Genomic DNA, 22,130 nt, shown 5'->3' with positions numbered 1-22,130 from the left:
ACATTGGTATGTTGTAAGCAACACAGCTACAACTAATAAAATTGATAAGGGGTGTGTTAGATTTATAGTGTGCGAATAATCAAGCATTGACAATATTCAATCATATTGGCGGCACCGAGGGGCCCCCAAATCAAATTCTGCTTAGGGCCCCATAAAGGCTTGGGCCGGCCCTGTAACTTTGTAACAACTACATTCAATGCAATACAGTTCCCTGTTGCCTATTTTTCAGTTTGTAACATTTCTACAGGAATATATAATGTTATAAAATCTACACAGTGTTCATGAGTTGTTTGACCCATTAGGCTGTTGTATGACAATTCATCTTTTCCATTTACAGGCACATTGATGGGGTAACATCTTGTTGAGGAACTTATCAAGGCAAGTCATTTCAGCATTTTATTGTGTTTCTTAAAAAAAATACAAAGAGCTAAAAAAAATGTTTTACCTAAAAGGTCTGTCAGGTAATCACATAAAAGACAATGACTTTTGGTGCAGAATTATGACATCTGGACTACAACAGTAGTTAATCCATTTGCAATAAAACACTATTGTCTGTTTTCCTTGTATAAAGATGTCTCTCTCTTCGTCATGAAAAATAGAACAAAATTCTAATTGAAAAAAGTGGCACTTTGATAGTGCTCATTTACTGGTCCAAGACAAGCAAAAGCCTGCAACAGTCTCAAGATGGTGTTGAACTGGAGTCATTATTTAATATTCCGGTCGAATAGTCTCTTTGTTCTCCTGACCCTGTTGCTGTTTCATCTGTCTCACTCCGTTCTCCAGCTGTACGATGTACGCTCGATTTTAGGTCATTGCTAATGAGGGACACCCAGCTGTGAAACAAATAAGCAAAAACACATATATAACAGTTCAGATAACTGATTGAGTTAAACTTGAGACAGAAATATACTCAATGCAGTGCTGACTTTGACTCTTTGAAGTTCTCCAAGTTTGGCTCCACCAGCTAGCTGATCGTTTTTGCGCAGCCAGTTCAGGTCCTTTATCTGTTTTCTGGAAGGAGACCAAAGAAATGCATCACAATGAGCAAACCCATTATTATGATGATGTTTATAGATAATTTAATTGTATTAATATTAATGTCAAGATCAAATAATTTCCCAAACTATTAGTGCACATTGACTTATACTTTGTTACTCACCTACGCTTCTGGTGTTCCTTTTGTGCATTTTCAATCTTTAGGGCCAAATTACTGTTTAATAGAGAAGAGAACCAATTATGATCAAATCTCACAATTTATTCAAATTTCTATCAACGTTTCGCAAGCAAGAGCTTAAAAGAATAATTCACCTAAAAATGAAAATTCACTCATCGTTTACTCACCCTCATGCTATCCCAGATGTGTAGGACTTTCTTCTGTAGAACATAGAGTTTTAGGAGAACATCTCAGCTCTGTAGGTCCATACAATGCAAGTGAATGGTGCCCAGAACTCTGAAGCTCAACAAAGCACATAAAGGCAGCATTTAAGTAATCTATCTGACTTCAGTGCTTTAATCCATATCTTCTAATATAAAGTGATCCAATCGGTTTTGGGTGAGAACAGACAAAAATATAACTTATTTTTCACTGTACATCTTGCCATTGCAATCTTTAGGCATGATAATGATTTCAAGCTACATTACACTTCCTAGTGATTGACGCATGCCCAGAAAACTTGATTGTGCTAGGAAGTGCAATCGAGCTTGAATTCTTGACTGCCAAAGAGACTGCTGATGTCAAGATTTATAGTAAAAAAGGAGTATTCTTTTGGGCTGTTCTCACCCCAAATTGACTGGAACGCATCAGAAGACATTGATAAAACTACTGGAGTTGTATGGATCACATTCATGCTGCATTTATGTGCTTTTTGGAGCTTCAAAGTTTTATTCACTATTCACTTCCTTTGTATGGACCTACAGATCTGAGATATTCTTCTAAAAATGTTTTTGTTCATCAGAAGAAAGAAAGCCAGTAGTCAAAATAGGGAGGCAAATGTAAAAATTTGACTGATGAGGGGCGTGGCCAGATAATTTATGAGGGGGGTGTGACCAGAATTAGTTGACAGATGTTTATGTTTGATAACAATAATCGGAAGTGTTTGACATTATGTCTGTTTGAGAGATAACAAATGTGTCTGACAGGATGTCTGAGAGATAACTGGATGTGTCCAACAGGATGTCTTTTTAGTTGATAATAAAAGCTGTTCGTGTCTGACAGGAAGTGTGTTTGTGGTTACAGGAAGTTTGTTTGTCCTCTGGTTGATAGATGTTTTTAAGTGATAAAACTTTTGTCGAAACATGTTTATAAGGTGTGTTTTCCCGAGTCTGGATAACACCACATTCAGAAAACTATTCTGACCCTTGATGATCATTGCTGTTTCTCCATTGAGTGTGCAAGCTAAATTACCTGAAAGACTCGCTTTTGCCCCCAAGTGAAATAATGGATAGAGTGTGGCAGGGTTCATGTCAGACGTGAAGAGTGAGTTTCCATAACCTATGTAGGTATGGGCATTTTGTCTACTCGAGTACTTGTCGAGTACTCTGTGTGTGCATGGGGGGTTGTAATAAGCTTACTAAGTGCACACCACTGTGGGTAGAGTCATGTTGGGTTAACCTCATTGTGGTCACTATAATGTGGTTCTCGCTCAACCACATTCTCAAGCTTCTCACAAGTTGCTGGAATTTTGGCCCATTCCTCCAGACAGAGCTAGCGTGACCGAGTCAGGTTTGTAAGCCTCCTTGCTCGCACATGCTTTTTCAGTTCTTCCCACAAATTTTCGGATTGAGGTCAGGGCTTTGTGATGGCTACTCCAATACCTTGACTTTGTTGTCCTTAAGCCTTTTTGCCACAACTTTGGAGGTATGCTTGGGGTCATTGTCCATTTGGAAGATTGATTTGCGATTGAGCTTTAACTTCCTGGCTGATGTCTTGAGATGTTGCTTCAATATATCCACATAATTTTTCTTCCTCATGATGCTATCTATTTTGTTAAGTGCACCAGTCCCTCCTGCAGCATAGCACCCCCACACCACCAACATGATGCTGCCACCCCATGCTTCATGGTTGGGAAGGTGTTTTTCAGCTTGCAAGCCTCACCCTTTTTCCTCTAAACATAACAATGGTCATTTGTTTCATTATACCAGAGGACATTTCTCCAAAAAGTACGATCTTTGTCCCCATTTGCACTTGAAAATTGTAGTCTGGCTTTATGACAGTTTTGGAGCAGTGGCTTCTTCCAGGTTATGTCGATATAAGACTTGTTTTACTGTGGATATAGATACTTGTCTACTTGATTCCTCCAGCATCTTCACAAGGCCCTTTGCTGTTGTCCTGGGATTGATTTGCACTTTTCGCACCAAACCATGTTCATCTCAAGGAGACAGAATGCATCTCCTTCCTGAGCTGTATGATGGCTGCGTGGTCCCATGGTGTTTATACTTGCATACTATTGTTTGCACAGATGAACGTAGTACCTTCAGCCGTTTGGAAATTGCTCCCAAGGATGAACCTTTTTTTCTGAGGTCTTGGCTGATTTGTTTTGATTTCCCCATGATGTCAAGTATAGAGGCACTGAGTTTGAAGGTAAGCCTTAAAATAAATCCACAGCTACACCTCCAATTGACTCCAATTAGCCTATCAAAAGCTGGCTAAATGGCTAATTGCCTAAAGGCTTGACATAATTTACTGGAATTTTCCAAGCTGCTCAAAGGCAGTTTCTTCTTATCCACTGGAATCTGTCTGTAAACAGTTTTTGGAAAAATTACTTGTGTCATGCACATGTTGATGTCCTAAACGACTTTGCTAATATTAAATCTGTGGAGTGGTTAAAAAATGAGTTTTAATGATTTCAACCTATGTGTATGCAAACGTCTGACTTCAACAGTAGATGTTTGAAAGAAAGTCATCGCCTTGTGTGTGCACGCACACTTCTCCAGAGTGTTGGAGTCTGTTGCTGAGATGATTCATGCTTCCTCCCATTTAACTTGGAATTTTACTTCATACTGGGAAATCTGCAATGGAACACACTTTATGTCAGACTTTATAACGACAATATAATCAATATCAAAATTTAAAATAGGGCCCCTCTATGACACGTTTGTATTTAGTTGTCAGGTAGTTGTCACAGAATTTCGAATTCAGTGAAAAGTCTCGTCAAGCACTTTCATTTTCGATCATAGTTTTCATGATCGATCATTGCTGTCACTTCTGAGTAATCGGGTACTTGAGAACTCGTGCCCATCCCTAAGCCTATGAGAGTGTTGGCGGGTCCAAGCTTAATAAGAACAACATGTACTGTCAAGATCTACACTAAAGAAGTTGATGACTCGTTAAAAAAATCTGCCTTTGTTTTTCCACACAAAAAGATTGGAGTTAATTCCATACTTGTGTCTGAAAGACTTCGAAGAAGCTGGACGATCATTCCAGTTAAATCGGTGCCACTGTCTCCTGAAGAAGAGTCATTAAAATCTTCTGTATTAACCCCCGAAGTGCCTATGGAGACATGATAATCCAGCTTCTTGTTCCTAAAATCACTGACCACTTTGAATCGGACATTTGGCATCAAGCCATTCTATATGATAATGGACAGATGTGAGTCTCAGACAGCCGTCAAAGTCTTCCAGACACAATTATGGAAATAACTCCAATCTTTTTCCGTGAAAAGCACAGGTGGATTGTCATAATCAACTTTTCTAGTTTTCTGGTTCAACTTGACCGTATGTGTTGTTTTATTTAACTCAAACCCGCCAACTCTCTCATAGGCTATGGGAAACTCTGCCACACTCTATCCATTATTTCACTTTGTGGCAAAAGTGAGTCTTTCAGATAATTCAACTTGTACTCTCACTGGAGAAACAGCCATGATCATCAACGCTCAGAAGTTTTCTGAATGTAGGAGTTATCTAGACTCAGGAAATCACACCTTTTAAACCACACGCTCGACAAAACGTTTATCACTTTTAAACATCCGTAAAAAAAAGGAGATCAAACACACTTCCTGTTAGACACACCCGGCTAATGCAGAGTTTACACTACACGATTTTAGCCCCCATTTTCACTCGCTGACAGTTTTGTGGAGATCGCCATCAAAAGCCCGAAATCATAGGCAAAACGGAGCTCACTCCAGTGAGTGACGAATGCAATGTATGAATTATTAAAGACACAATCTGCAAGAAGCGCCGACGCATCGCCGATGGCAGCAAGATATCTAGTATGTTAAATATCTGGATTTGTCTGCGATTCCAAATTGCGCAATGTGATTTGACTGAATACAACTGCAGCGTTGACCTACAGCCAATGAGAGAGCAAGAAAAGGGGCACGGGAAGTTTCAGGAGGAGTCCTGATGTACCTGCAACAGAACATCAACTAGCATGTCTGGGGTATTAACAAAATCTCATTGGACCGAAGAAATTGAGGAAAAATTAGTGGAACATTGGCAGGAGCACCAGTGCCCATTTGATGTTTCAACTGAACTGTACCACAACCAGGTGGAGAAAGAGAAGGGTTGTAGAGAAATTGCCAATTCTCTTGGACAGTCAGGTGAGAAAATGGGTAGATTTTTCAGTAGGAGGTACTTTTTCATATTGTAACCAATAAAATATATGATGTCTTTAAGCGATTAAAAACAAACATCATATTCTGAAATGCATAATATAGGATCATGAATTGGTTTTTGTATCTCGTATCACTTCTCGTGTGTACTCTGTCGGGTATTCATCAATATTGGAATGTTTTGTAATGTGTTCACCACTGTCGCTGATTCCTTGAGTAATTTGAAAACCTTAGGACTTCCATGACAAGACAGACAGTTGTGTAATATGAACGATACCATAATCCGACATCTTTGAAAATCGTTTAGTGTTTAGGAGGCGTAATGTTATCAACTAAGCAGACATCCTGTCAAAACATCCTGTTATCGTTATCTCTCAAACAGACAATGTCAAAACATCCGGTTATCATTATCTCTCAAACCGACAATGTCAAAACATCCGGTTATCGTTATCTCTCAAGCAGACATATGGTCAGATACTTCAGGTTATTATCAAAGATAAACATCTGTGTCAACTACTTCCAGTCGCGCCCCATAAATCATTAGACCACACTCCCTTATCAATAAAACTGACACTTGCAGCCCTATATTGACTATTAAAGTCATAAACATCTGGGATGGCATGAAGGTGAGTAAATGAAGAGAGAATTTTCATTTTAGGGTGAACTATTACTTTAAATGTCTTTAAAATCTTTTTAACTAAGGTCATGAGCCTACAAACAGTGTTCACTGTAATCACAGCTGAATTTTCTAGATTTTCTCCCCAATTTGGGATGCCCAATTTCCAATGCACTCTAGGTCCACATGGTGGTGGAGTGACTCGCCTCAATCCGGGTGGTGGAGGACGAATCTCAGTAGCCTCCGCATCGGAGACAGTCAATCCATGCATCTTATCACGTGGCTTGTTGAGCACGTTACTGTGGAGACCTAGTGTGTGTGGAGGCTTTACGCTATTCTCCACAGCATCCACGTACAACACACCACGTGCTACACCGAGAGCGAGAACCACATTATAGTGACAACAAGGAGGTTAAACCAACGTGACTTTACCCACCCTAGCAACCGGGCCAATTGTTTGCTTAGGAAGCCTGACTGGAGTCACTCAGCACGCCCTGGATTGAACTTAGGAATCCGGGTGGGGTGAAAATACGAATCTATATGGAGAGTCTCCGATTAATGATAATGGTTCAAATTACTGACTTCTGTTAACTTACTCGTTAAACACTTTCCATGCATTGGTCCCATACTGGGCCATGAGTACAAGGTTCTCAATACGCACTGCCTGGTGCTCAAGCTGGGCCATAGAGTTATTAACACAGTCATGCCAAGCTGTCATGCCATTGTTCTGCCCAGACGAAGGAGAAGGCTGCTCGTACCAAAGATGTTCAAAATAATGTGCGGTATAAATGGAAACAAGTGTCTCTCCTTTGGTAGAGTTGTAAAATTAAAAAGAAAACAAATTCTAGACTAATAATGTATGTTGTTCTGCTCTGTGTATGTGTTTCTGGCCTTCCATGTGTGTTCAGTTGACCCCAGATGCAGGCTGCAGTGCGCATGATAGTGAGTCAATATATTTAGCAACTGCGGACAGTTTTTCCTCTTTATCATGTTCCACATACTTATTTCTGTGATCTGATTAAGGTCACACCCATTCAACAAGGTCAACCGTAAGGTACGTATCATGGCTGGAACATCTGTATATGGTCTCTTTCCTGTACACCCATTTTCTCCCCCTTGATATTAGGCTTTCCTATTGGCTGCTTATTGTCTCATGAAAAATATAAATGAAATGCTTGCTCTAATAAACATTGAGTAGACTGAATACAGACCGACTGTGTGTGTTGTCGTTCTTTCTACTTCCTTCGCGAAGTCTCCAGAGAGTCACGACTGCACCTCACTGGGCACGAACATAGAAATACGGGACAGGGGAATTGGAGATTGCGACTAGATAAAAAATATTCCTAACAATGTTGAAGTAAAAATGTCCTATTATGGAAAGATATTGGTACTTTTATTCACCAAAGTGGCATTCAACTGATCACAATGTATAGTCAGGACATTATAAGGCCTGCCCCCCCTTAGTCTTCTCTTTACTGTTGTACATGAAACTGGTGTTGAGTGGGTAGAATTCAATGAAGCTGTCAGCTGAGGACATGCAAGGCGACTATTTCGACTATTAAACTTGAGACTCTGACGTACATCTGGCCTTCCACATCTTTTTCTGTCCTTGTTAGAGCCTGTTGTCCTTTGTCTTTGAAGACTGTAGTGTACACTTTCATATGAAATCTTCAGTTTTTTGGCAATTTCCAGAATTGTATAGCCTTCATTCCTCAAAACAATGATTGACTGAGGAGTTTCTTGAGAAAGCGGTTACCTTAAGACATGCAAGTCTATTGCATACTGTGGCAACTCAAAAACAAACACAAAGACAATGTTAAGCTTCATTTAACAAACCAAATAGCTTTCAACTGTGTTTGATATAATGGCAAGTGATTTTCTAGTACCGAATTAACAATTTAGCATGATTATTCACGGATAAGGGTGTTGTATTGGTGGCTGCTGGAAATGGGGCCTGTCTAGATTTGATCAAAAATGACTTTTTTCAAATAGTGATGATAGGTGCAGTTTTTTTACATCAGTAATGTCCTTACTATACTTTTATCAGTTGAATGCCACTTTGGTGAATTAAAGAACCAATTCATTAAAGAATTAAAGACAAGTCATCAGCAGACTACAGTCTAATACCTGTGACAATAGTTTAATCAGTAAACTTTTACTTCTTCATACTGAGCAGCTCCATGGGTTGACGAGCACCAAGTCTCTCAAACTCATTCTTCATGACCTGTCTACATTTTAACAACAACACTAAAGTTATAGTGTGAAAATGTAGATTACAGTGAGACAGAAGCATAATAATAATAATAATAATTCATTTTTGTACCTCAAAAGTTGAGAAATCAGGTGTGGGCAGGTAACTCATTTAGTTCTTTGTTGGTCTGTATCGTCTTGTCTCCTCCTCGTCCAAAGCAGCTGCCTGAGAGTGATCAAAACCGATTTAAGGATGAATAAGGAAAGATTATAAACAATATTGTAATTTCTACAAATGTAATAGAAAACAGCTTAACTGTCACATTCAAGTTCCAGAAAACCAGAATATATTAATTCGCTTTCAAACTATAGGCTGCAGGACAAGTAATCATTATTTATGTTAGGGACTGGCCAGATAAAAATGCATGTTCCTTTTACTTACTGCTTCTCTGACCCCTGGAGCATCATATCCCTGGTCAAAATGCGGCAGAGCATCAACAAAAACATCACCAGCTACTCAAGACGGCCCAGCAATACTATCCTCCCAGAAATAAATGCGTTGAACGCTGTGCAGTTTCTAATGTTTTCATTAACATACATATGAACATCAGCGCCGTCTTGCGTGTCGGAGTGGAAAGAGATCTGTATTATTACTATTTATACAGTAGAGAATGATAGTAAAGTCATATCTTATAGGCACAATTATTCTATATATATATATATATATATATATATATATATATATATATATATATATATATATAAACATACATTCAGTCAGGTGTCAACACTTTAGACAGGTACTATATTTTGTGTACACGTTTCTCTTTAAATATCTTACACGTTTTATGGCACATTTCCTATGGTGTATTTATTACTGTAAGAATAAGTACTTACTATATAAATAAAAACACAGATATTTTAATGCAACTCAGTCACGTGGTTTAATTCTATGCATGTCTCATCTACAAATACTGTATCAGAGATAATTTTATTTGCAAATGTAACAAAGTCTAGTTACACAAAATATTCCTTGTAAAAAACTGTACAAAGAGTAAGAGCCCTTAAAGCTGAAAATGTGCATTGATATTAAGTAAAAGAGCAAACATGACAACTTGTTTGACATTCAAATTAAAAGGTAATTTCTGTGCATCTGAAAAATCATAAATTATTTTCTAGAAGGGAAACAGAAGCCATCGTTCATTATACTGTAAATACAGTATATTTAAAAACTACAAATAATTTGCAGCTGGGACAAAATATGTAGATTTTATTTTTTTTTACAAAAAAATGCTTGCATCAGCCTACTTTATAGTCTAGTATAATACAAATGACATACAATTAATTCAACCAGAAATTAAAATTGTCTACATTTTTCACCCATATGCCATCCCAGATGTTTATGGCTTACTTTCTTCTGCAAAATACAAATGAAGATTTATGAAGGGTATCTCAGCTTTGTTGGTCCATACAATGCAAGTGAAACTTTGAAGCTCCAAAAAGCACATAAAAGCATCATTAAAGTAATCCATAATACTCCAGTGGTTTAATCCATGTCTTCTGAAGTTATCCAATCAGTTTTGGCTGAAAATAGATCAAAATGTAACTCCTTTTACTATAAATGGTGGCCAGAAATTTGAAGCTTCAAAAAGCACAAAAAGGCAGCATAAAAGTAATCCATGTGACTCCAGTTGTTTACTCTATGTCTTCAGAAGCAATATGATAGGTGTGGGGGAGAAACAGACCAATACTCAAGTCCTTTTTAATATAAATGCTCCTCACTGCCCAGTAGATGGAGATAAACCTGAAGAATGTGAAGAATGTGGAAGTGAAAGTGGACTTTTATAGTAAAAAATGGACTTTAATATTGATCTGTTTCTCACCCACACTTATAATATTGCTTCTAAATACATGGATTTAACCACTGGAGTCATCTGAATTGCTTTTATGCTGTCTCTATGTGCTTTTTGGTGCTTCAAATTTCTGGTCACCATTCACTTGCAAACAGACCAACAGAGTTTAGATATTCTTCTAAAAATCTTTATTCGTGTTCTGAAGAAGACAAAAGTCATACACATCTGGGATGGCATGAGGGTGTGTAAATGATTAGAGCATTTTCATTATTGGGTGAACTATTCCTTTAAAGACAATTGAAAAGGTAAGTGTAAGACATCTGAAATGGCCATTAACCCAACCCTTGTTATAACTCATTCATAGTCAGTATTTTCCTTATTGGCCACAATAACATGACACAGACTCCTCCCTTTCCTGTGTTGTAATTCCATCCTCTTTGTTCCTTGTGCTTAATGATGGCACAGAAAATCCAAGTCGGAGAACTTTTAGGGCGGAACAAGCTGATTCCAGTGTTGACCTTATCTCCACCCAAGACTATTCTCTACAGGGAAGGAAATGAGATGCTGGTTGAGTCATCACATGCCTGTGAAGAAGCCGTGGCTGCTCATACTTGATGTCTGACAGATTTTGTGCAGCTTAGACAGTCCCTCATTTCTTCTGCAAGAATTTTCCTGCAAAACAAACCTTTTTTTGTGAGCAAAACAAAGAAAAGAAGTCCTTCTCTGTCTTCTCGTTCAACACAATTGAAAAAAGCAAATTATTTACCAAGCCCCTTGAGAAATTTGTTGACTCCACTCGGTTCTGGTTCTGGATAGGATTCTAGATATTCTGAAGCTCTCAGTTCAAACAGCCCTGTTAAACAAAGAGGAGACATTTTTCTCATTACTTCAAAATTGTCATCATTTACACACCTTCATGTTATTTCAAACCCAAAGATGCAATGAAAGTGAATGGTGACAGCGACTAACATTCTGCAAACCATCTCCTATTGTGTTACAAAAAAGAAAGAAAGTCATATGGGTTTGGAACAACATGAAACATTCACATTTTGAAAATTCACATTCATAAACATTTGATTAAAGACACTCTGGTATATTCCTTAATAAGTCATCTGTCATCGTAGACAGCTTTCTTTAAACTCCTCCATCTCTCACCTTTAACATCTCCTTTTCTGAGCTCTCGGTCATGAATTAAACCAGCAAACATCTGTGTGTCCATGAAGAGCTGCAGGAACTGTCGCACTCCACGAGAAGGATGAGATTTCCTGAAAGCATCTCTCTGCAGCTCTCGGGACCCACCGGGCCCTCCTTCTGTCATATAGAGGGAATAATGCCCAACCAGCTCAACAAAGAACCACACAAATGCCTCTGACATCAAGGTGCTCAAGTATGATTCATCTGTTGGAAAAAGGAACCATAACATTAAACAGACAGAGACAACATTTAGTGAAAAAAACCAAGTACTAGGCAATATATAAAATATTCACAATATACAGTATTCGCAATGATTTTGCTGGCAATACCATATTAAGAAAAAAAATTTATATGGCCAATATTTTTAGTTTTAAGAAATATGTTTTAACTGTGTCTCTGAAGGAACAGTTCACACAAAAATGAAAATTCTCTCATCATTTACTCACTCTCATGCCATCCAAGATGTGTGTGACTTTCTTTCGTCTGCTAAACTCAAATTATGATATTTAGAAGAATATTTCAGCTCTTTTGGTCAATGCAATGCAACTGAATGGGTTCCAACATTTTGAAACAACAAAAATGACATAAATCAGCATAAAATAAATCCATATGAACTAAGTGTCGTGGAAAATCACGATGAATCTCTCTAAGTTGTAAGAAAACTCTCGGAGTCTTGAGTTCCAGATTTACATTTATTCATTTGGCAGACACTTTTATCCAAAGCGACTTACAAAAGAGGAAGAACATCAGCGAATCATCTTAGGGAGACAGTGGTACAAAAAGTGCCATATTACAAAGTTTCACTATCATCATAATAGTATACAAAACAGATTTAAGTGCAACAAGAAATGTAAATATTATAATTTTTTTTTATTTTGTTTTTATTTTTTTATTGACCGGTTAAGTGCTTTTGGAAAAGATGTGTTTTTAGCCGTTTTTTGAAGATAGAGAGTGAGTTAGCTTCCCGGATCGAGTTGGGAAGGTCATTCCACCACCGTGGTATGATGAAACTGAAAGTCCGGGAAAGTGTTTTGGTGCCTCTTTGTTTTGGTACGACAAGGCGACGTTCCCCGACCGCAGGCTTCTGGTGGGAACGTAGCTCTGCATAAATGTTTTTATGTATGCTGGAACAGACCCAGTGACTGTTTTATATGCCAAAGATGCCAAAGTTGTAGTTTATTGAACACCAACAAACATGAGTCCGTTCAGCTGTCCGTTCTGACTACATCATCCTAAGTTCTCAGTTATATACATTTTGTTATCTTTTTACCCACTATCTCTGACCACTATCACTGCCCTTGTCTCTTTCCCTCGCCACCAATATGTTTTATGTCCTTCGTTAATGAAATATTGGTGGAAAATCCCCCGCCTATCTATTTAAAAAAAAAACATATATCTTTCATATACAGCTGGTAACTTATCATATCTTGGACATACACTCACCTAATGGATTATTAGGAACACTATAGTAATACTGTGTTTGACCCCCTTTCGCCTTCAGAACTGCCTTAATTCTATGTGGCATTGATTCAACAAGGTGCTGAAAGCATTCTTTAGAAATGTTGGCCCATATTGTTAGGATAGCATCTTGCAGTTGATGGAGATTTGTGGGATGCACATCCAGGGCACGAAGCTCCAGTTCCACCACATCCCAAAGATGCTCTATTGGGTTGAGATCTGGTGACTGTGGGGGCCATTTTAGTACAGTGAACTCATTGTCATGTTCAAGAAACCAATTTGAAATGATTCGAGCTTTGTGACATGGTGCATTATCCTGCTGGAAGTAGCCATCAGAGGATGGGTACATGGTGGCCATAAAGGGATGGACATGGTCAGAAACAATGCTCAGGTAGGCCGTGGCATTTATGCGATGCCCAACTGGCACTAAGGGGCCTAAAGTGTGCCAAGAAAACATCCCCACACCATTACACCACCACCACCAGCCTGCACAGTGGTAACAAGGCATGATGGATCCATGTTCTCATTCTGTTTACGCCAAATTCTGACTCTACCATCTGAATGTCTCAACAGAAATCGAGACTCATCAGACCAGGCAACATTTTTCCAGTCTTCAACTGTCCAATTTTGGTGAGCTCTTGCAAATTGTAGCCTCTTTTTCCTATTTGTAGTGGAGATGAGTGGTACCCGGTGGGGTCTTCTGCTGTTGTAGCCCATCCGCCTCAAGGTTGTGCGTGTTGTGGCTTCACAAATGCTTTGCTGCATACCTCGGTTGTAACGAGTGGTTATTTCAGGCAAAGTTGCTCTTCTATCAGCTTGAATCAGTCGGCCCATTCTCCTCTGACCTCTAGCATCAACAAGGCATTTTCGCCCACAGGACTGCCGCATACTGGATGTTTTTCCCTTTTCACACCATTCTTTGTAAACCCTAGAAATGGTTGTGCGTGAAATTATCTTGATTAGATAATTGCATTAATGAGAAATTGAACAGGTGTTCCTAATAATCCTTTAGGTGAGTGTGTCACAGTTCATGGAAAGAACACATGAACTTAGAAACATCTGTGTAAGAGACAAACAGCCGTGTCCTCATCACATACCCTTTACCTTTCACCTACATTTCAGTGTACCCTCATAATGAGGTGGCCTTGTATACACATTATCATTTGATTAATGAAAGAAAATACAAGCGCCAAAGATATTCATCATACATCCAACTCATTAAGGCAAGACACCATGTCAGAAATATATCATATAAGAGATATCTAAGAAATACATCAAGGATATATGTCAGAATACTACTAATTAAAGGAAATACATCCTGTTTTTAAAGAAATACACCATATAAGTAGCCCTGTAATAAGCGGGATAATGTACATTCATCTAGTCACTTTCACAAAATAAACTGTGATACAAGACGTGACCACCTTGTCTGTGTTTATTTTGCAGTAATGACTGGCTAACTACATCATCCCTTACATATTAAATATAGTCAAAAGGCTGAATAATATTAAAATACATTGTTTAAGGGGCCTGGGTAGCTCAGCGAGTATTGACGCTGACTACCACCCCTGGAGTCGCGAGTTCTAATCCAAGGCATGATGAGCGACTCCAGCCAGGTCTCTTAAGCAACCAAATACGAGTATAGTCACATGGGGTAACCTCCTCGTGATCGCTATAATATGTGGTTCTCGCTCTCTGTGGGGCGCGTGGTGAATTGTGAAGTCGCGGAGAATAGTGTGGGCCGCCACACGTGCTAAGTCTCCACGGTAAAGTACTCAAAAAGCCACATGATAAGATGTGCTGATTGACTTCTCAGACACAGAGTCAACTGAGATTCGTCCTCTGCCACCCGATTGAGGCGAGTCACTACGCCACCACGAGGAATAAGTGCGCATTGGGAATTGGACATTTCCAAATTGGGGAGAAAAATGGGAGAAAAAAAGACTTGCATATTGTTCTGTTTCTCACCCATACCTATCATATCACTTCTGAAGATATGGATTTAACCAACAGAGTTGTCTGGAGTACATTTATGTTGCTCTTATGTGGAACTTAGGAGCTTAAAAATGTTAGCACCCATTCACTTGCATTGTATGGACCTACAGAGCTGAGATACTGTTCTACAAATCTTTTTTAAGAAGTTTGTTTGTGTTCAGCAGATGAAAGAAAGTCATACACATCTGGATGGCATGAGGATGAGTAAATGATGAGATCATTTTCATTTTTACTCTATTTACACTAACCCTTTAATAAGTAAATTATTATTGTTAATAGTGATTGCTTGAAGTTAAGCCAGAATGACAAATCATCTATAATCACTGAAATCATGCTTTCCATCATTTTGCTGACTTTAAATGCTGTGTTAAATGGTCACTTAATAATCACATTATGAATTAACAGACAACATGACTTTTAATGTGAACAGCTCATTCAACACAAGACAGCTGACCACAACTTCAAACATACGACATGAGTGAAACCAGTGAGATATTATAGGTTTGAGTGTGAAGGCACACTGGCATGTGTGATGAGTCTGACCTCCTTTCCTGTCCTGTGCATTTTGTTCTAGTATCTCCTCCCGGTTCTCCAGGATCTCCTGAAGCGCTGCCTGCAGCTTGCTGGGTAAGATACAGTCCTCGTCTCCAAGCTGAAACACAGAGATTACGAGAGGAGAGAGAGAACAACGCATATAAGAGCATGCTCATTTCAGACAGAATCATAGACATTTCTTCAGAGGAAAATACAGGAAGACTGCAAAATTTCGAAAGCAGATACAAATAATCATTATTGGTCACTTTGATGGACTGGATTGTAAAATATATGTCAGTGTGTCTCTGTTTTTTCATCATAATTATAAATTATATAGAGACCATTCCATTAGTGTATGTAGATTTAACATAACCAAGATTAAAGGGATCATTTACTCAAAAGCGAAAATTCTGTTATCATTTACTCACCCTCATGCTGTTCTAAACCTGTATGACTTTCTTTCTTCCGTGGACCACAAAAGGTGATTTTAGGTTGAAAGTCTCAGTATTGTATGAACAAAAGATGCATGGAAAAAAAGATGTTGGGTAAATGGCCACTGAGGCTGATCATTCTGCTAAACATCTCCTTTTGCGTTACACAGGAGAAAAACAAAAGTTGTATGGGTTTAGAACAAAATGACACCCTTAAGTAAAAGATAAAATAATCTTAATTTTGGGGTGAACTATCCCTTAATCATACTCAATAAAGATTTTTCAAATTTGGTAAATGTAACAGAACATTGAAAACGTAAACCTATGATGACATTTCCCAAAACAATTAGTCACCATATATATTTTTGGGCTCAATGACATTAATAAACAAGAGTTTGTCATCCGTCATGTCATTGTCTAAAAATGGCAATAAAACACAACTACCCCCCCACCCCCCACTAATAGATACACTTTCAAAAGGACACACCCATGTATTATAAGGAAACTAAAACCCACATACACACCTGAATGACAAACTTGTCCGCACACAAATCCACAATAAGAAGCTATATGAATGAGATGAAGAAAGAGAGAGGGGGGAAATGAAAAAGGTCAAAATGACATGACACAAGAGCCCATATTATGTAACAAAGTTACGTATCTGCCATTCAAGGTCTTGGAATGCAGATGGCATAACAAGAAAAACATTCTTAAGCACAAAACAACAGAAATGTGACCTTCAAAAACTATACAACTATAAGCCACTAGATGGATCTTAAATTAAACTCAGACTTTGTGATTAGCTCTTGTTCTTGTATCTTGTCTCAGCAGAATTGTTGCAGACTTTATAGCAGCTTTTATGGGTGAAATTTGTTGAAATGTGGTGTGTTATCAAGAGTTTTGTTAAAGGAAGTTTCCGGGCTCAATTCAAGTTAAGGTCAGTCAACAGCATTTATGACATAATGTTGATAACCACACAAATAATTTTGACTCGTCCATTATAAAAAATAAAAAAATACAAAATCAATGTTTTTTTTTGTGAGGCACTTACAATGGGAGTGAATGTGGCCAATTTGGAGGGTTTAAAAGTGGAAATGTGAAGCTTATAATTTGATAAAAGCACTTTGGTAGTCAGTGGTAACAGCAGAATGAGACATGTTTTTAAAAGTTGCGCTTTTACTTCTCTTAAATCACAGTGTGCAGCACCAGAAATGCATCGAAATGATCACAGACATCCACAAAATAGCACAAATAGCACAGATCCACAGTCCTTCAAAACAGCAAGAAATAGCGCAGCTGTTCTATCTTGACATTGCATCTTTTAAAAGTGGCACGATATGTACTATAAAGGTCAAAGCCATTTGTCTACTGCACGTTTATGTAGAAAAACATTTTAAGTTCAGAGGTGTACTGTGTAAGTCCCCTTAAAAGTGTAGATTAATCTCCCATGATAGGCCCTCTCTCCTCTTCACCGGTGACTGACTGAGCACCAGTGGGCGGGGCCAAGGGTGCAACGATGTAAAATAGTTGTTGATGTCTTGCTGAAGAGGCAGGCATATGCAGATGTATTTAGTCCTTGTGACGTCACAAAATTCACAAATTCCAAACGGGCCATTTCTGAAACTTTAAATAAATGCTCTTTTTCTAATAAGGAGGACGTTTTCAGTTCTGAAACTTAAGACCAAAGAATACTTCAATTTTGATGCAAACACTTAGCATTTGTGTAACGCAGCTGAACGCGTGCCTGTCTAAGTATACTCCATCTGAAGGTTCGAGTATACACAGGCCGTCACTACGACTGCTATGAGACACTGGACAATTTCTCTTCAGGAGTTTAGACCCATAAAAATGTCTTCATATTCCGTCAGACTCGAGATATGCTAATGCAGGTATCACCTGAAGTCCTCTAACACACGTTCTTGATGTGCACATCCACTGTTGTTGTTTTTTTACCTTCGTCTCCTGTTATTTTCTGGTGATTACGTCTTTTTTCAGCGTTTCTTTGTGACACCAATGGCTCAAATGTGAGTATTGCCACCTTGTAGATCCACAAACTCGAGCAAATAATTCCAGGCACATGAGCATTCTGTGCGTTCAAAGATGAGCGGTTAGAAAAATCAGGCTGCACGCATTCGGTGCTCGAGCACTCTGCTCAGGGCTGGACTGGTAATCTGGACTGGTAATCTGGCATACCGGGCATTTTCTCGGTGGGCCGACGCACTTTGGGGCCAATCAGGGATGGATTTGCCATCGGAAGAGGCTACTGGGCCGGCTATTGGGCCAGTGGGTCGGCCGCGAAATAGACCGATAAGCTAAAATGAGCCGTCGCGTTATGCAGAACGGACCACAAAACGGTGGCGCGATATGCAGAAAAGGACAGCGAATACCCCCCACCACCCCCCAACTCTCACCAACTTTAGGTTGAGGACCCCCTGGGCCCGGGCCGATTTCTCTTCCCAGTCCAGCCCTGACTCTGCTGATGACGAGAATTGCATCATGCATCCTGTACAGCATTCGTGTCTGACCGAATTATACTTTGGGCTTTACAGTAAGTGTTTATAGCACAATGACCTCTTATATGTCAAAAGATCCAAGGACATTTTTATTCCTTATGTCATGACCCCTTTAAAGAAATGTATTTTTGTGGTAATCAACATTATATCACAAATGCTGCTGATTGAGCTTAACTTGTATTGAACCCAGAATATTCCTTTAAGTTTGGACATTTTGGACCATTTTTTGTCTTTATGCAAGGCAACTGGAAAACAAGGACCACTTTGAAGTCAAGATGCATATCAGAGTTGATTAAAAACAAGGGGTTTCCACCATGCCATTTGGATATTCTTATAGCCATGATTAAAGACTATATACCTCAGTCAAATGGTAATTTATTTAGCATGATGAGGAACTTCAAGCCGTTAAACAAAGGAAACTATTCAAGGAATGGCAGTTATTAAATTAAACTCTGGCCGAGGCTATAATGAAATCTAAGAGCTCTCCTCTTGTTTTGTAGCATCTTATATGGAATCCAGGACAACGTTTAATAAAATTCCCTCATGGCAGTCTGTTTTCTACAAACTAGATGCATATAAGCAAGATGGGGTCATAATGTGTAAAACTATATTTTTCTTGTAATTTATTTAGGTCTGACTTTAACAGTTTGTGTGGCACATTCTGCCAAGGATTGTTTTGTGAATCTGTCAAAATTGAATGCAGGATTTGCAACTGGGCTGTTATTAAAGGATGGGACACCGCAAATTCTATTGGACCTAATAGCAAACCCAAAGTCTGTGTATAAGCATTGCTACTCCTATCACAAGCAGTTACTGCAAAGTTCATTTACAAAGAAGTCTCAAAGGCACAGTAGCTATAAAATAAATTAAATAACGACTGTTTTTTGTGCAGAAAATCTTGAATAACTTTTCAAGTCAAAAATATATTCGACTGACCTCCTCGATGGGCATATCTAGCACCTGTGGCAGGGACGGAGACAATGCCCCCATGACGAAGGGTGTGGGAGAGCAGCATATGTCCAGCATGCTGGCGGGAAGCACAGGTACGAAGGTGTGCTGCCAGGTGAAGGGATACAGCAATGCCAGGGCAGAATGGGCACATCGGGACAAGACACTACAGCGTGACACAGAGAGATCAGTAAACAACTAGATTGTCAAGATAAACTTTGATATTAGCTTGGCAAAGTCTTAAAAAAAAAATTATGTTTATACAGACATCACAGTAAAACACCAAACTAGCATGATAGATAGTAGTCTGGCACCATAAGCAAGATATCTAGCGAAATCGCTAACAAGCTTGCTAGATAGCCAGACAGACGGACATATGACAGAGAGACAGACAGACAGACAGATAAATAGATAGATAGGCAAGAGAGAGAGAGCAACTTGAACAGATTAAAGGCCTTTTGTGGATTTGTTTACATTTGAATTTTTGACAGTTGGAGTTTGAATTCACAAACATTCCGCTGACTTGTTTGGACATTATGTCAATGTAACACCCGTCTACACTGGACGCGAGCGGCAGGGCTCATCAAAAGCCATAGAACCCATTATAATCAATGATTATGTCTACACCAGAAGCATTCATTGTGGCGCATCCATTGTGCTGACAGTAAACAGGTGTCCCGTTCCACTTTGCACTTCACGCACAAGCAATACTACACAAATTAAATGGACATGCTGGGTGTAGACAGGGTGTAAGTCTATGTGATTTTTCCCATTTCATATTGCCTTCTACAGGGAAACTGCATGTCCAGTCATTTAGAAAAGACATGGCACACTAATATGTCTTAGTTTGTCTTGACTTTTTAAGTCAGAACAGTCTGTGCCAAGTTTGGAGGATGTAGCTTGAATACTCAAAGATGAGTTACAATTAATAATTTTGGTCTTTAAATAGGGATTTCAGAAAAAACTTAAACAATGTCTTTAGAATAACAGTATGTTGACGTTGTCTAGTCAACATTATAATAAGGTTCTGATATGGCACATTCAAGGAATAGTGAATGAATACAACAAGTCTTTATCCTTTAAATTTTAATGTCCAATGTCCAAACCTTGTTCACAGTGGCAATAGTGATAAACAACGCAAGTTCTCAAGTTAATTAACTTCTTTCATAACACTTACAAACACAGCAAATGTCAAGATTTTCTTTGAAAAATTAATTCAGGTTGTTTTCACCTAAACAAATCGTCAAAGGTCCCAAACCCTAGTGAGCTGACTTGCTATCTACAGTACATAGGCAGCAACCTTCCAAGGAGGTAATTTACCTAAGATGCATTTTTGTATCCATTAACACCAATTTATCTGTGTTTATGTGTAAGCATACGCTAGACAGACATCTTTTGACCATTGGCGATGCATCTCATTGCTTTTTCTCGTCCAAGAGCTGTACATTTTTAAGATGTCAAGAGCCTTCTGATCCAATCAGTTGCACTCCCTCTAGCATTTTATAAACACTAGATTGGGAACAGTAAAAACCAATTCAACAGTCTGGAAAAGTGTGGTGAACTGTACCTGAGTTTATCTGCGATGAAGATGACCCTCCTCTCCAGTAGTAGTGACGCAAACACCTGAAGGAGTCTGGTCACACTCAGACACTGTAACAAACTATCAAAATCCACATGCTCCAAACGAGAGTCCACTGGCCTGCACAAAGTCAAAACCTACACACAACAGAGATACATACAGTCCCACAGATATAATACTAATCCAAAAGTATAATTTTTTGGGGGTAAAGCTGTGATCTTTGAAGAACTAAACAGTGTCTTACCTCATTGCCAGATCCAGGCAGGAAGCTCTTGACGGTGATGGTGCGTCCAGGAGCGGGGAAAGGAGCTTCCATGACACTGCGCATGAAAGGATGAACCAAAGCAGGAGATATCTCTCTCCTCCTCTCCACCTCCTCCAAGATCTACCAGACATTTTCAAACACATCAGCACACATGCACAATGTTCTGCCATATTTAAACTACAAAGCTGGCACAGAAGCTCCATCTGAAGTGGCATTTAGGTGTAATGTATAAACACAGACTGTTTAATTCTGTTCAGAGGAGGCATAAATGCATTTACACGGCAATTACAATTGCATAATGTTATGAGATTACCGTTTTATGTTAATAATGTTAATATGTTAAAATGTTAATATAAAATTCTGAATATAAAACAATATTCAATATATGAAAATGACAGAAATCTTCAGTGAGGCTTGTGCAGTATATCCACTGTTTTATATTGTTAGCAGTATAAAAAGTGTGTTTTAAGAGAGTTTCCTTTTAAAAGTTAGCACTTGGCCAAAATCTACCTTAAACGCTTAAAGCTTAATGCTGATTACAAAGAAAATTTTAATCTAAAGCATTGCAATAAAGCTGGAAATGCACCTGACCTTGGCAAACAGACTGAAGCAGCCCAGTCTGCTGATGATGCAGTGAACTTCAGGCAGTCTTTTCCCTTTCCCACAGGGCTGCAGAAAACACAGTTTAGAGATTATAGGTCAAGGTTAGTGCAGATTTACCACCAAGATAGAGTCACTAAAATACACAATATACTATTGCAGTTAATGTCATTTCAAGGAATAGTTCACTCAAAAATGATTATTTCGTGACCAGGTAAGACCGCATTTGACTATTGAACAAAACTCACCAGAATTTTGCGGCAATATCCAAATAGGCGACTCCCATCTTCTCCCGTCAGGACAAAAGAAAATGTTTCACTGTGTGTGAGAAAAGATTTAAGTGGTCTGAAGAGCTCAGTAACTACATTAACTAAAAATGTAGATTATACATTTATTTCAAAATTA

The 22,130-nt window shown here is 38.7% G+C and overlaps 1 protein-coding gene and 1 long non-coding RNA gene across 8 annotated transcripts in view; both read right to left on the bottom strand.

Annotated features, from left to right (window-relative positions):
- Nucleotides 1-395: 395 nt before the first annotated feature.
- On the bottom strand, nt 396-8,916 carry LOC127630439 (uncharacterized). 4 transcript variants are annotated; one of them, XR_007968870.1, is made up of 7 exons: nt 8,798-8,916; nt 8,489-8,581; nt 8,293-8,393; nt 7,377-7,444; nt 1,160-1,210; nt 927-1,011; nt 396-833 (listed from the first exon to the last, which is right to left on the bottom strand). It is a non-coding gene; the product is annotated as an uncharacterized LOC127630439 (long non-coding RNA). The 4 variants fall into 4 exon arrangements; XR_007968871.1 differs by having other exon boundaries at nt 8,325-8,393; XR_007968872.1 differs by lacking the exon at nt 7,377-7,444 and having other exon boundaries at nt 8,325-8,393.
- Nucleotides 8,917-9,287: 371 nt separating this feature from the next.
- LOC127630934 (DENN domain-containing protein 2C-like) overlaps nt 9,288-22,130 on the bottom strand; it is a 36,750-nt gene continuing 23,907 nt past the window's right edge. For all 4 annotated transcript variants that reach the window (XM_052108819.1, XM_052108822.1, XM_052108820.1 and 1 more), the window contains 10 exons: nt 21,974-22,043; nt 21,717-21,794; nt 21,105-21,245; nt 20,849-20,997; nt 19,270-19,447; nt 16,345-16,386; nt 15,399-15,507; nt 11,364-11,606; nt 10,975-11,061; nt 9,288-10,880 (listed from right to left, as the gene is read on the bottom strand). In XM_052108819.1, coding sequence (XP_051964779.1) covers nt 10,858-10,880; nt 10,975-11,061; nt 11,364-11,606; nt 15,399-15,507; nt 16,345-16,386; nt 19,270-19,447; nt 20,849-20,997; nt 21,105-21,245; nt 21,717-21,794; nt 21,974-22,043 — 1,120 coding nt within the window. In that variant the 3' untranslated portion in view covers nt 9,288-10,857. The remainder of the gene's footprint in view (nt 10,881-10,974; nt 11,062-11,363; nt 11,607-15,398; nt 15,508-16,344; nt 16,387-19,269; nt 19,448-20,848; nt 20,998-21,104; nt 21,246-21,716; nt 21,795-21,973; nt 22,044-22,130) is intronic.

Source organism: Xyrauchen texanus, chromosome 37 (genome assembly GCF_025860055.1).
Source record: "Xyrauchen texanus isolate HMW12.3.18 chromosome 37, RBS_HiC_50CHRs, whole genome shotgun sequence".
In the NCBI taxonomy this organism is placed as follows: Eukaryota; Metazoa; Chordata; class Actinopteri; order Cypriniformes; family Catostomidae; genus Xyrauchen; species Xyrauchen texanus.
The sequence above is the reverse complement of the archived record's forward strand: the minus strand, read 5'-3'. Positions and strand labels throughout refer to the sequence as shown.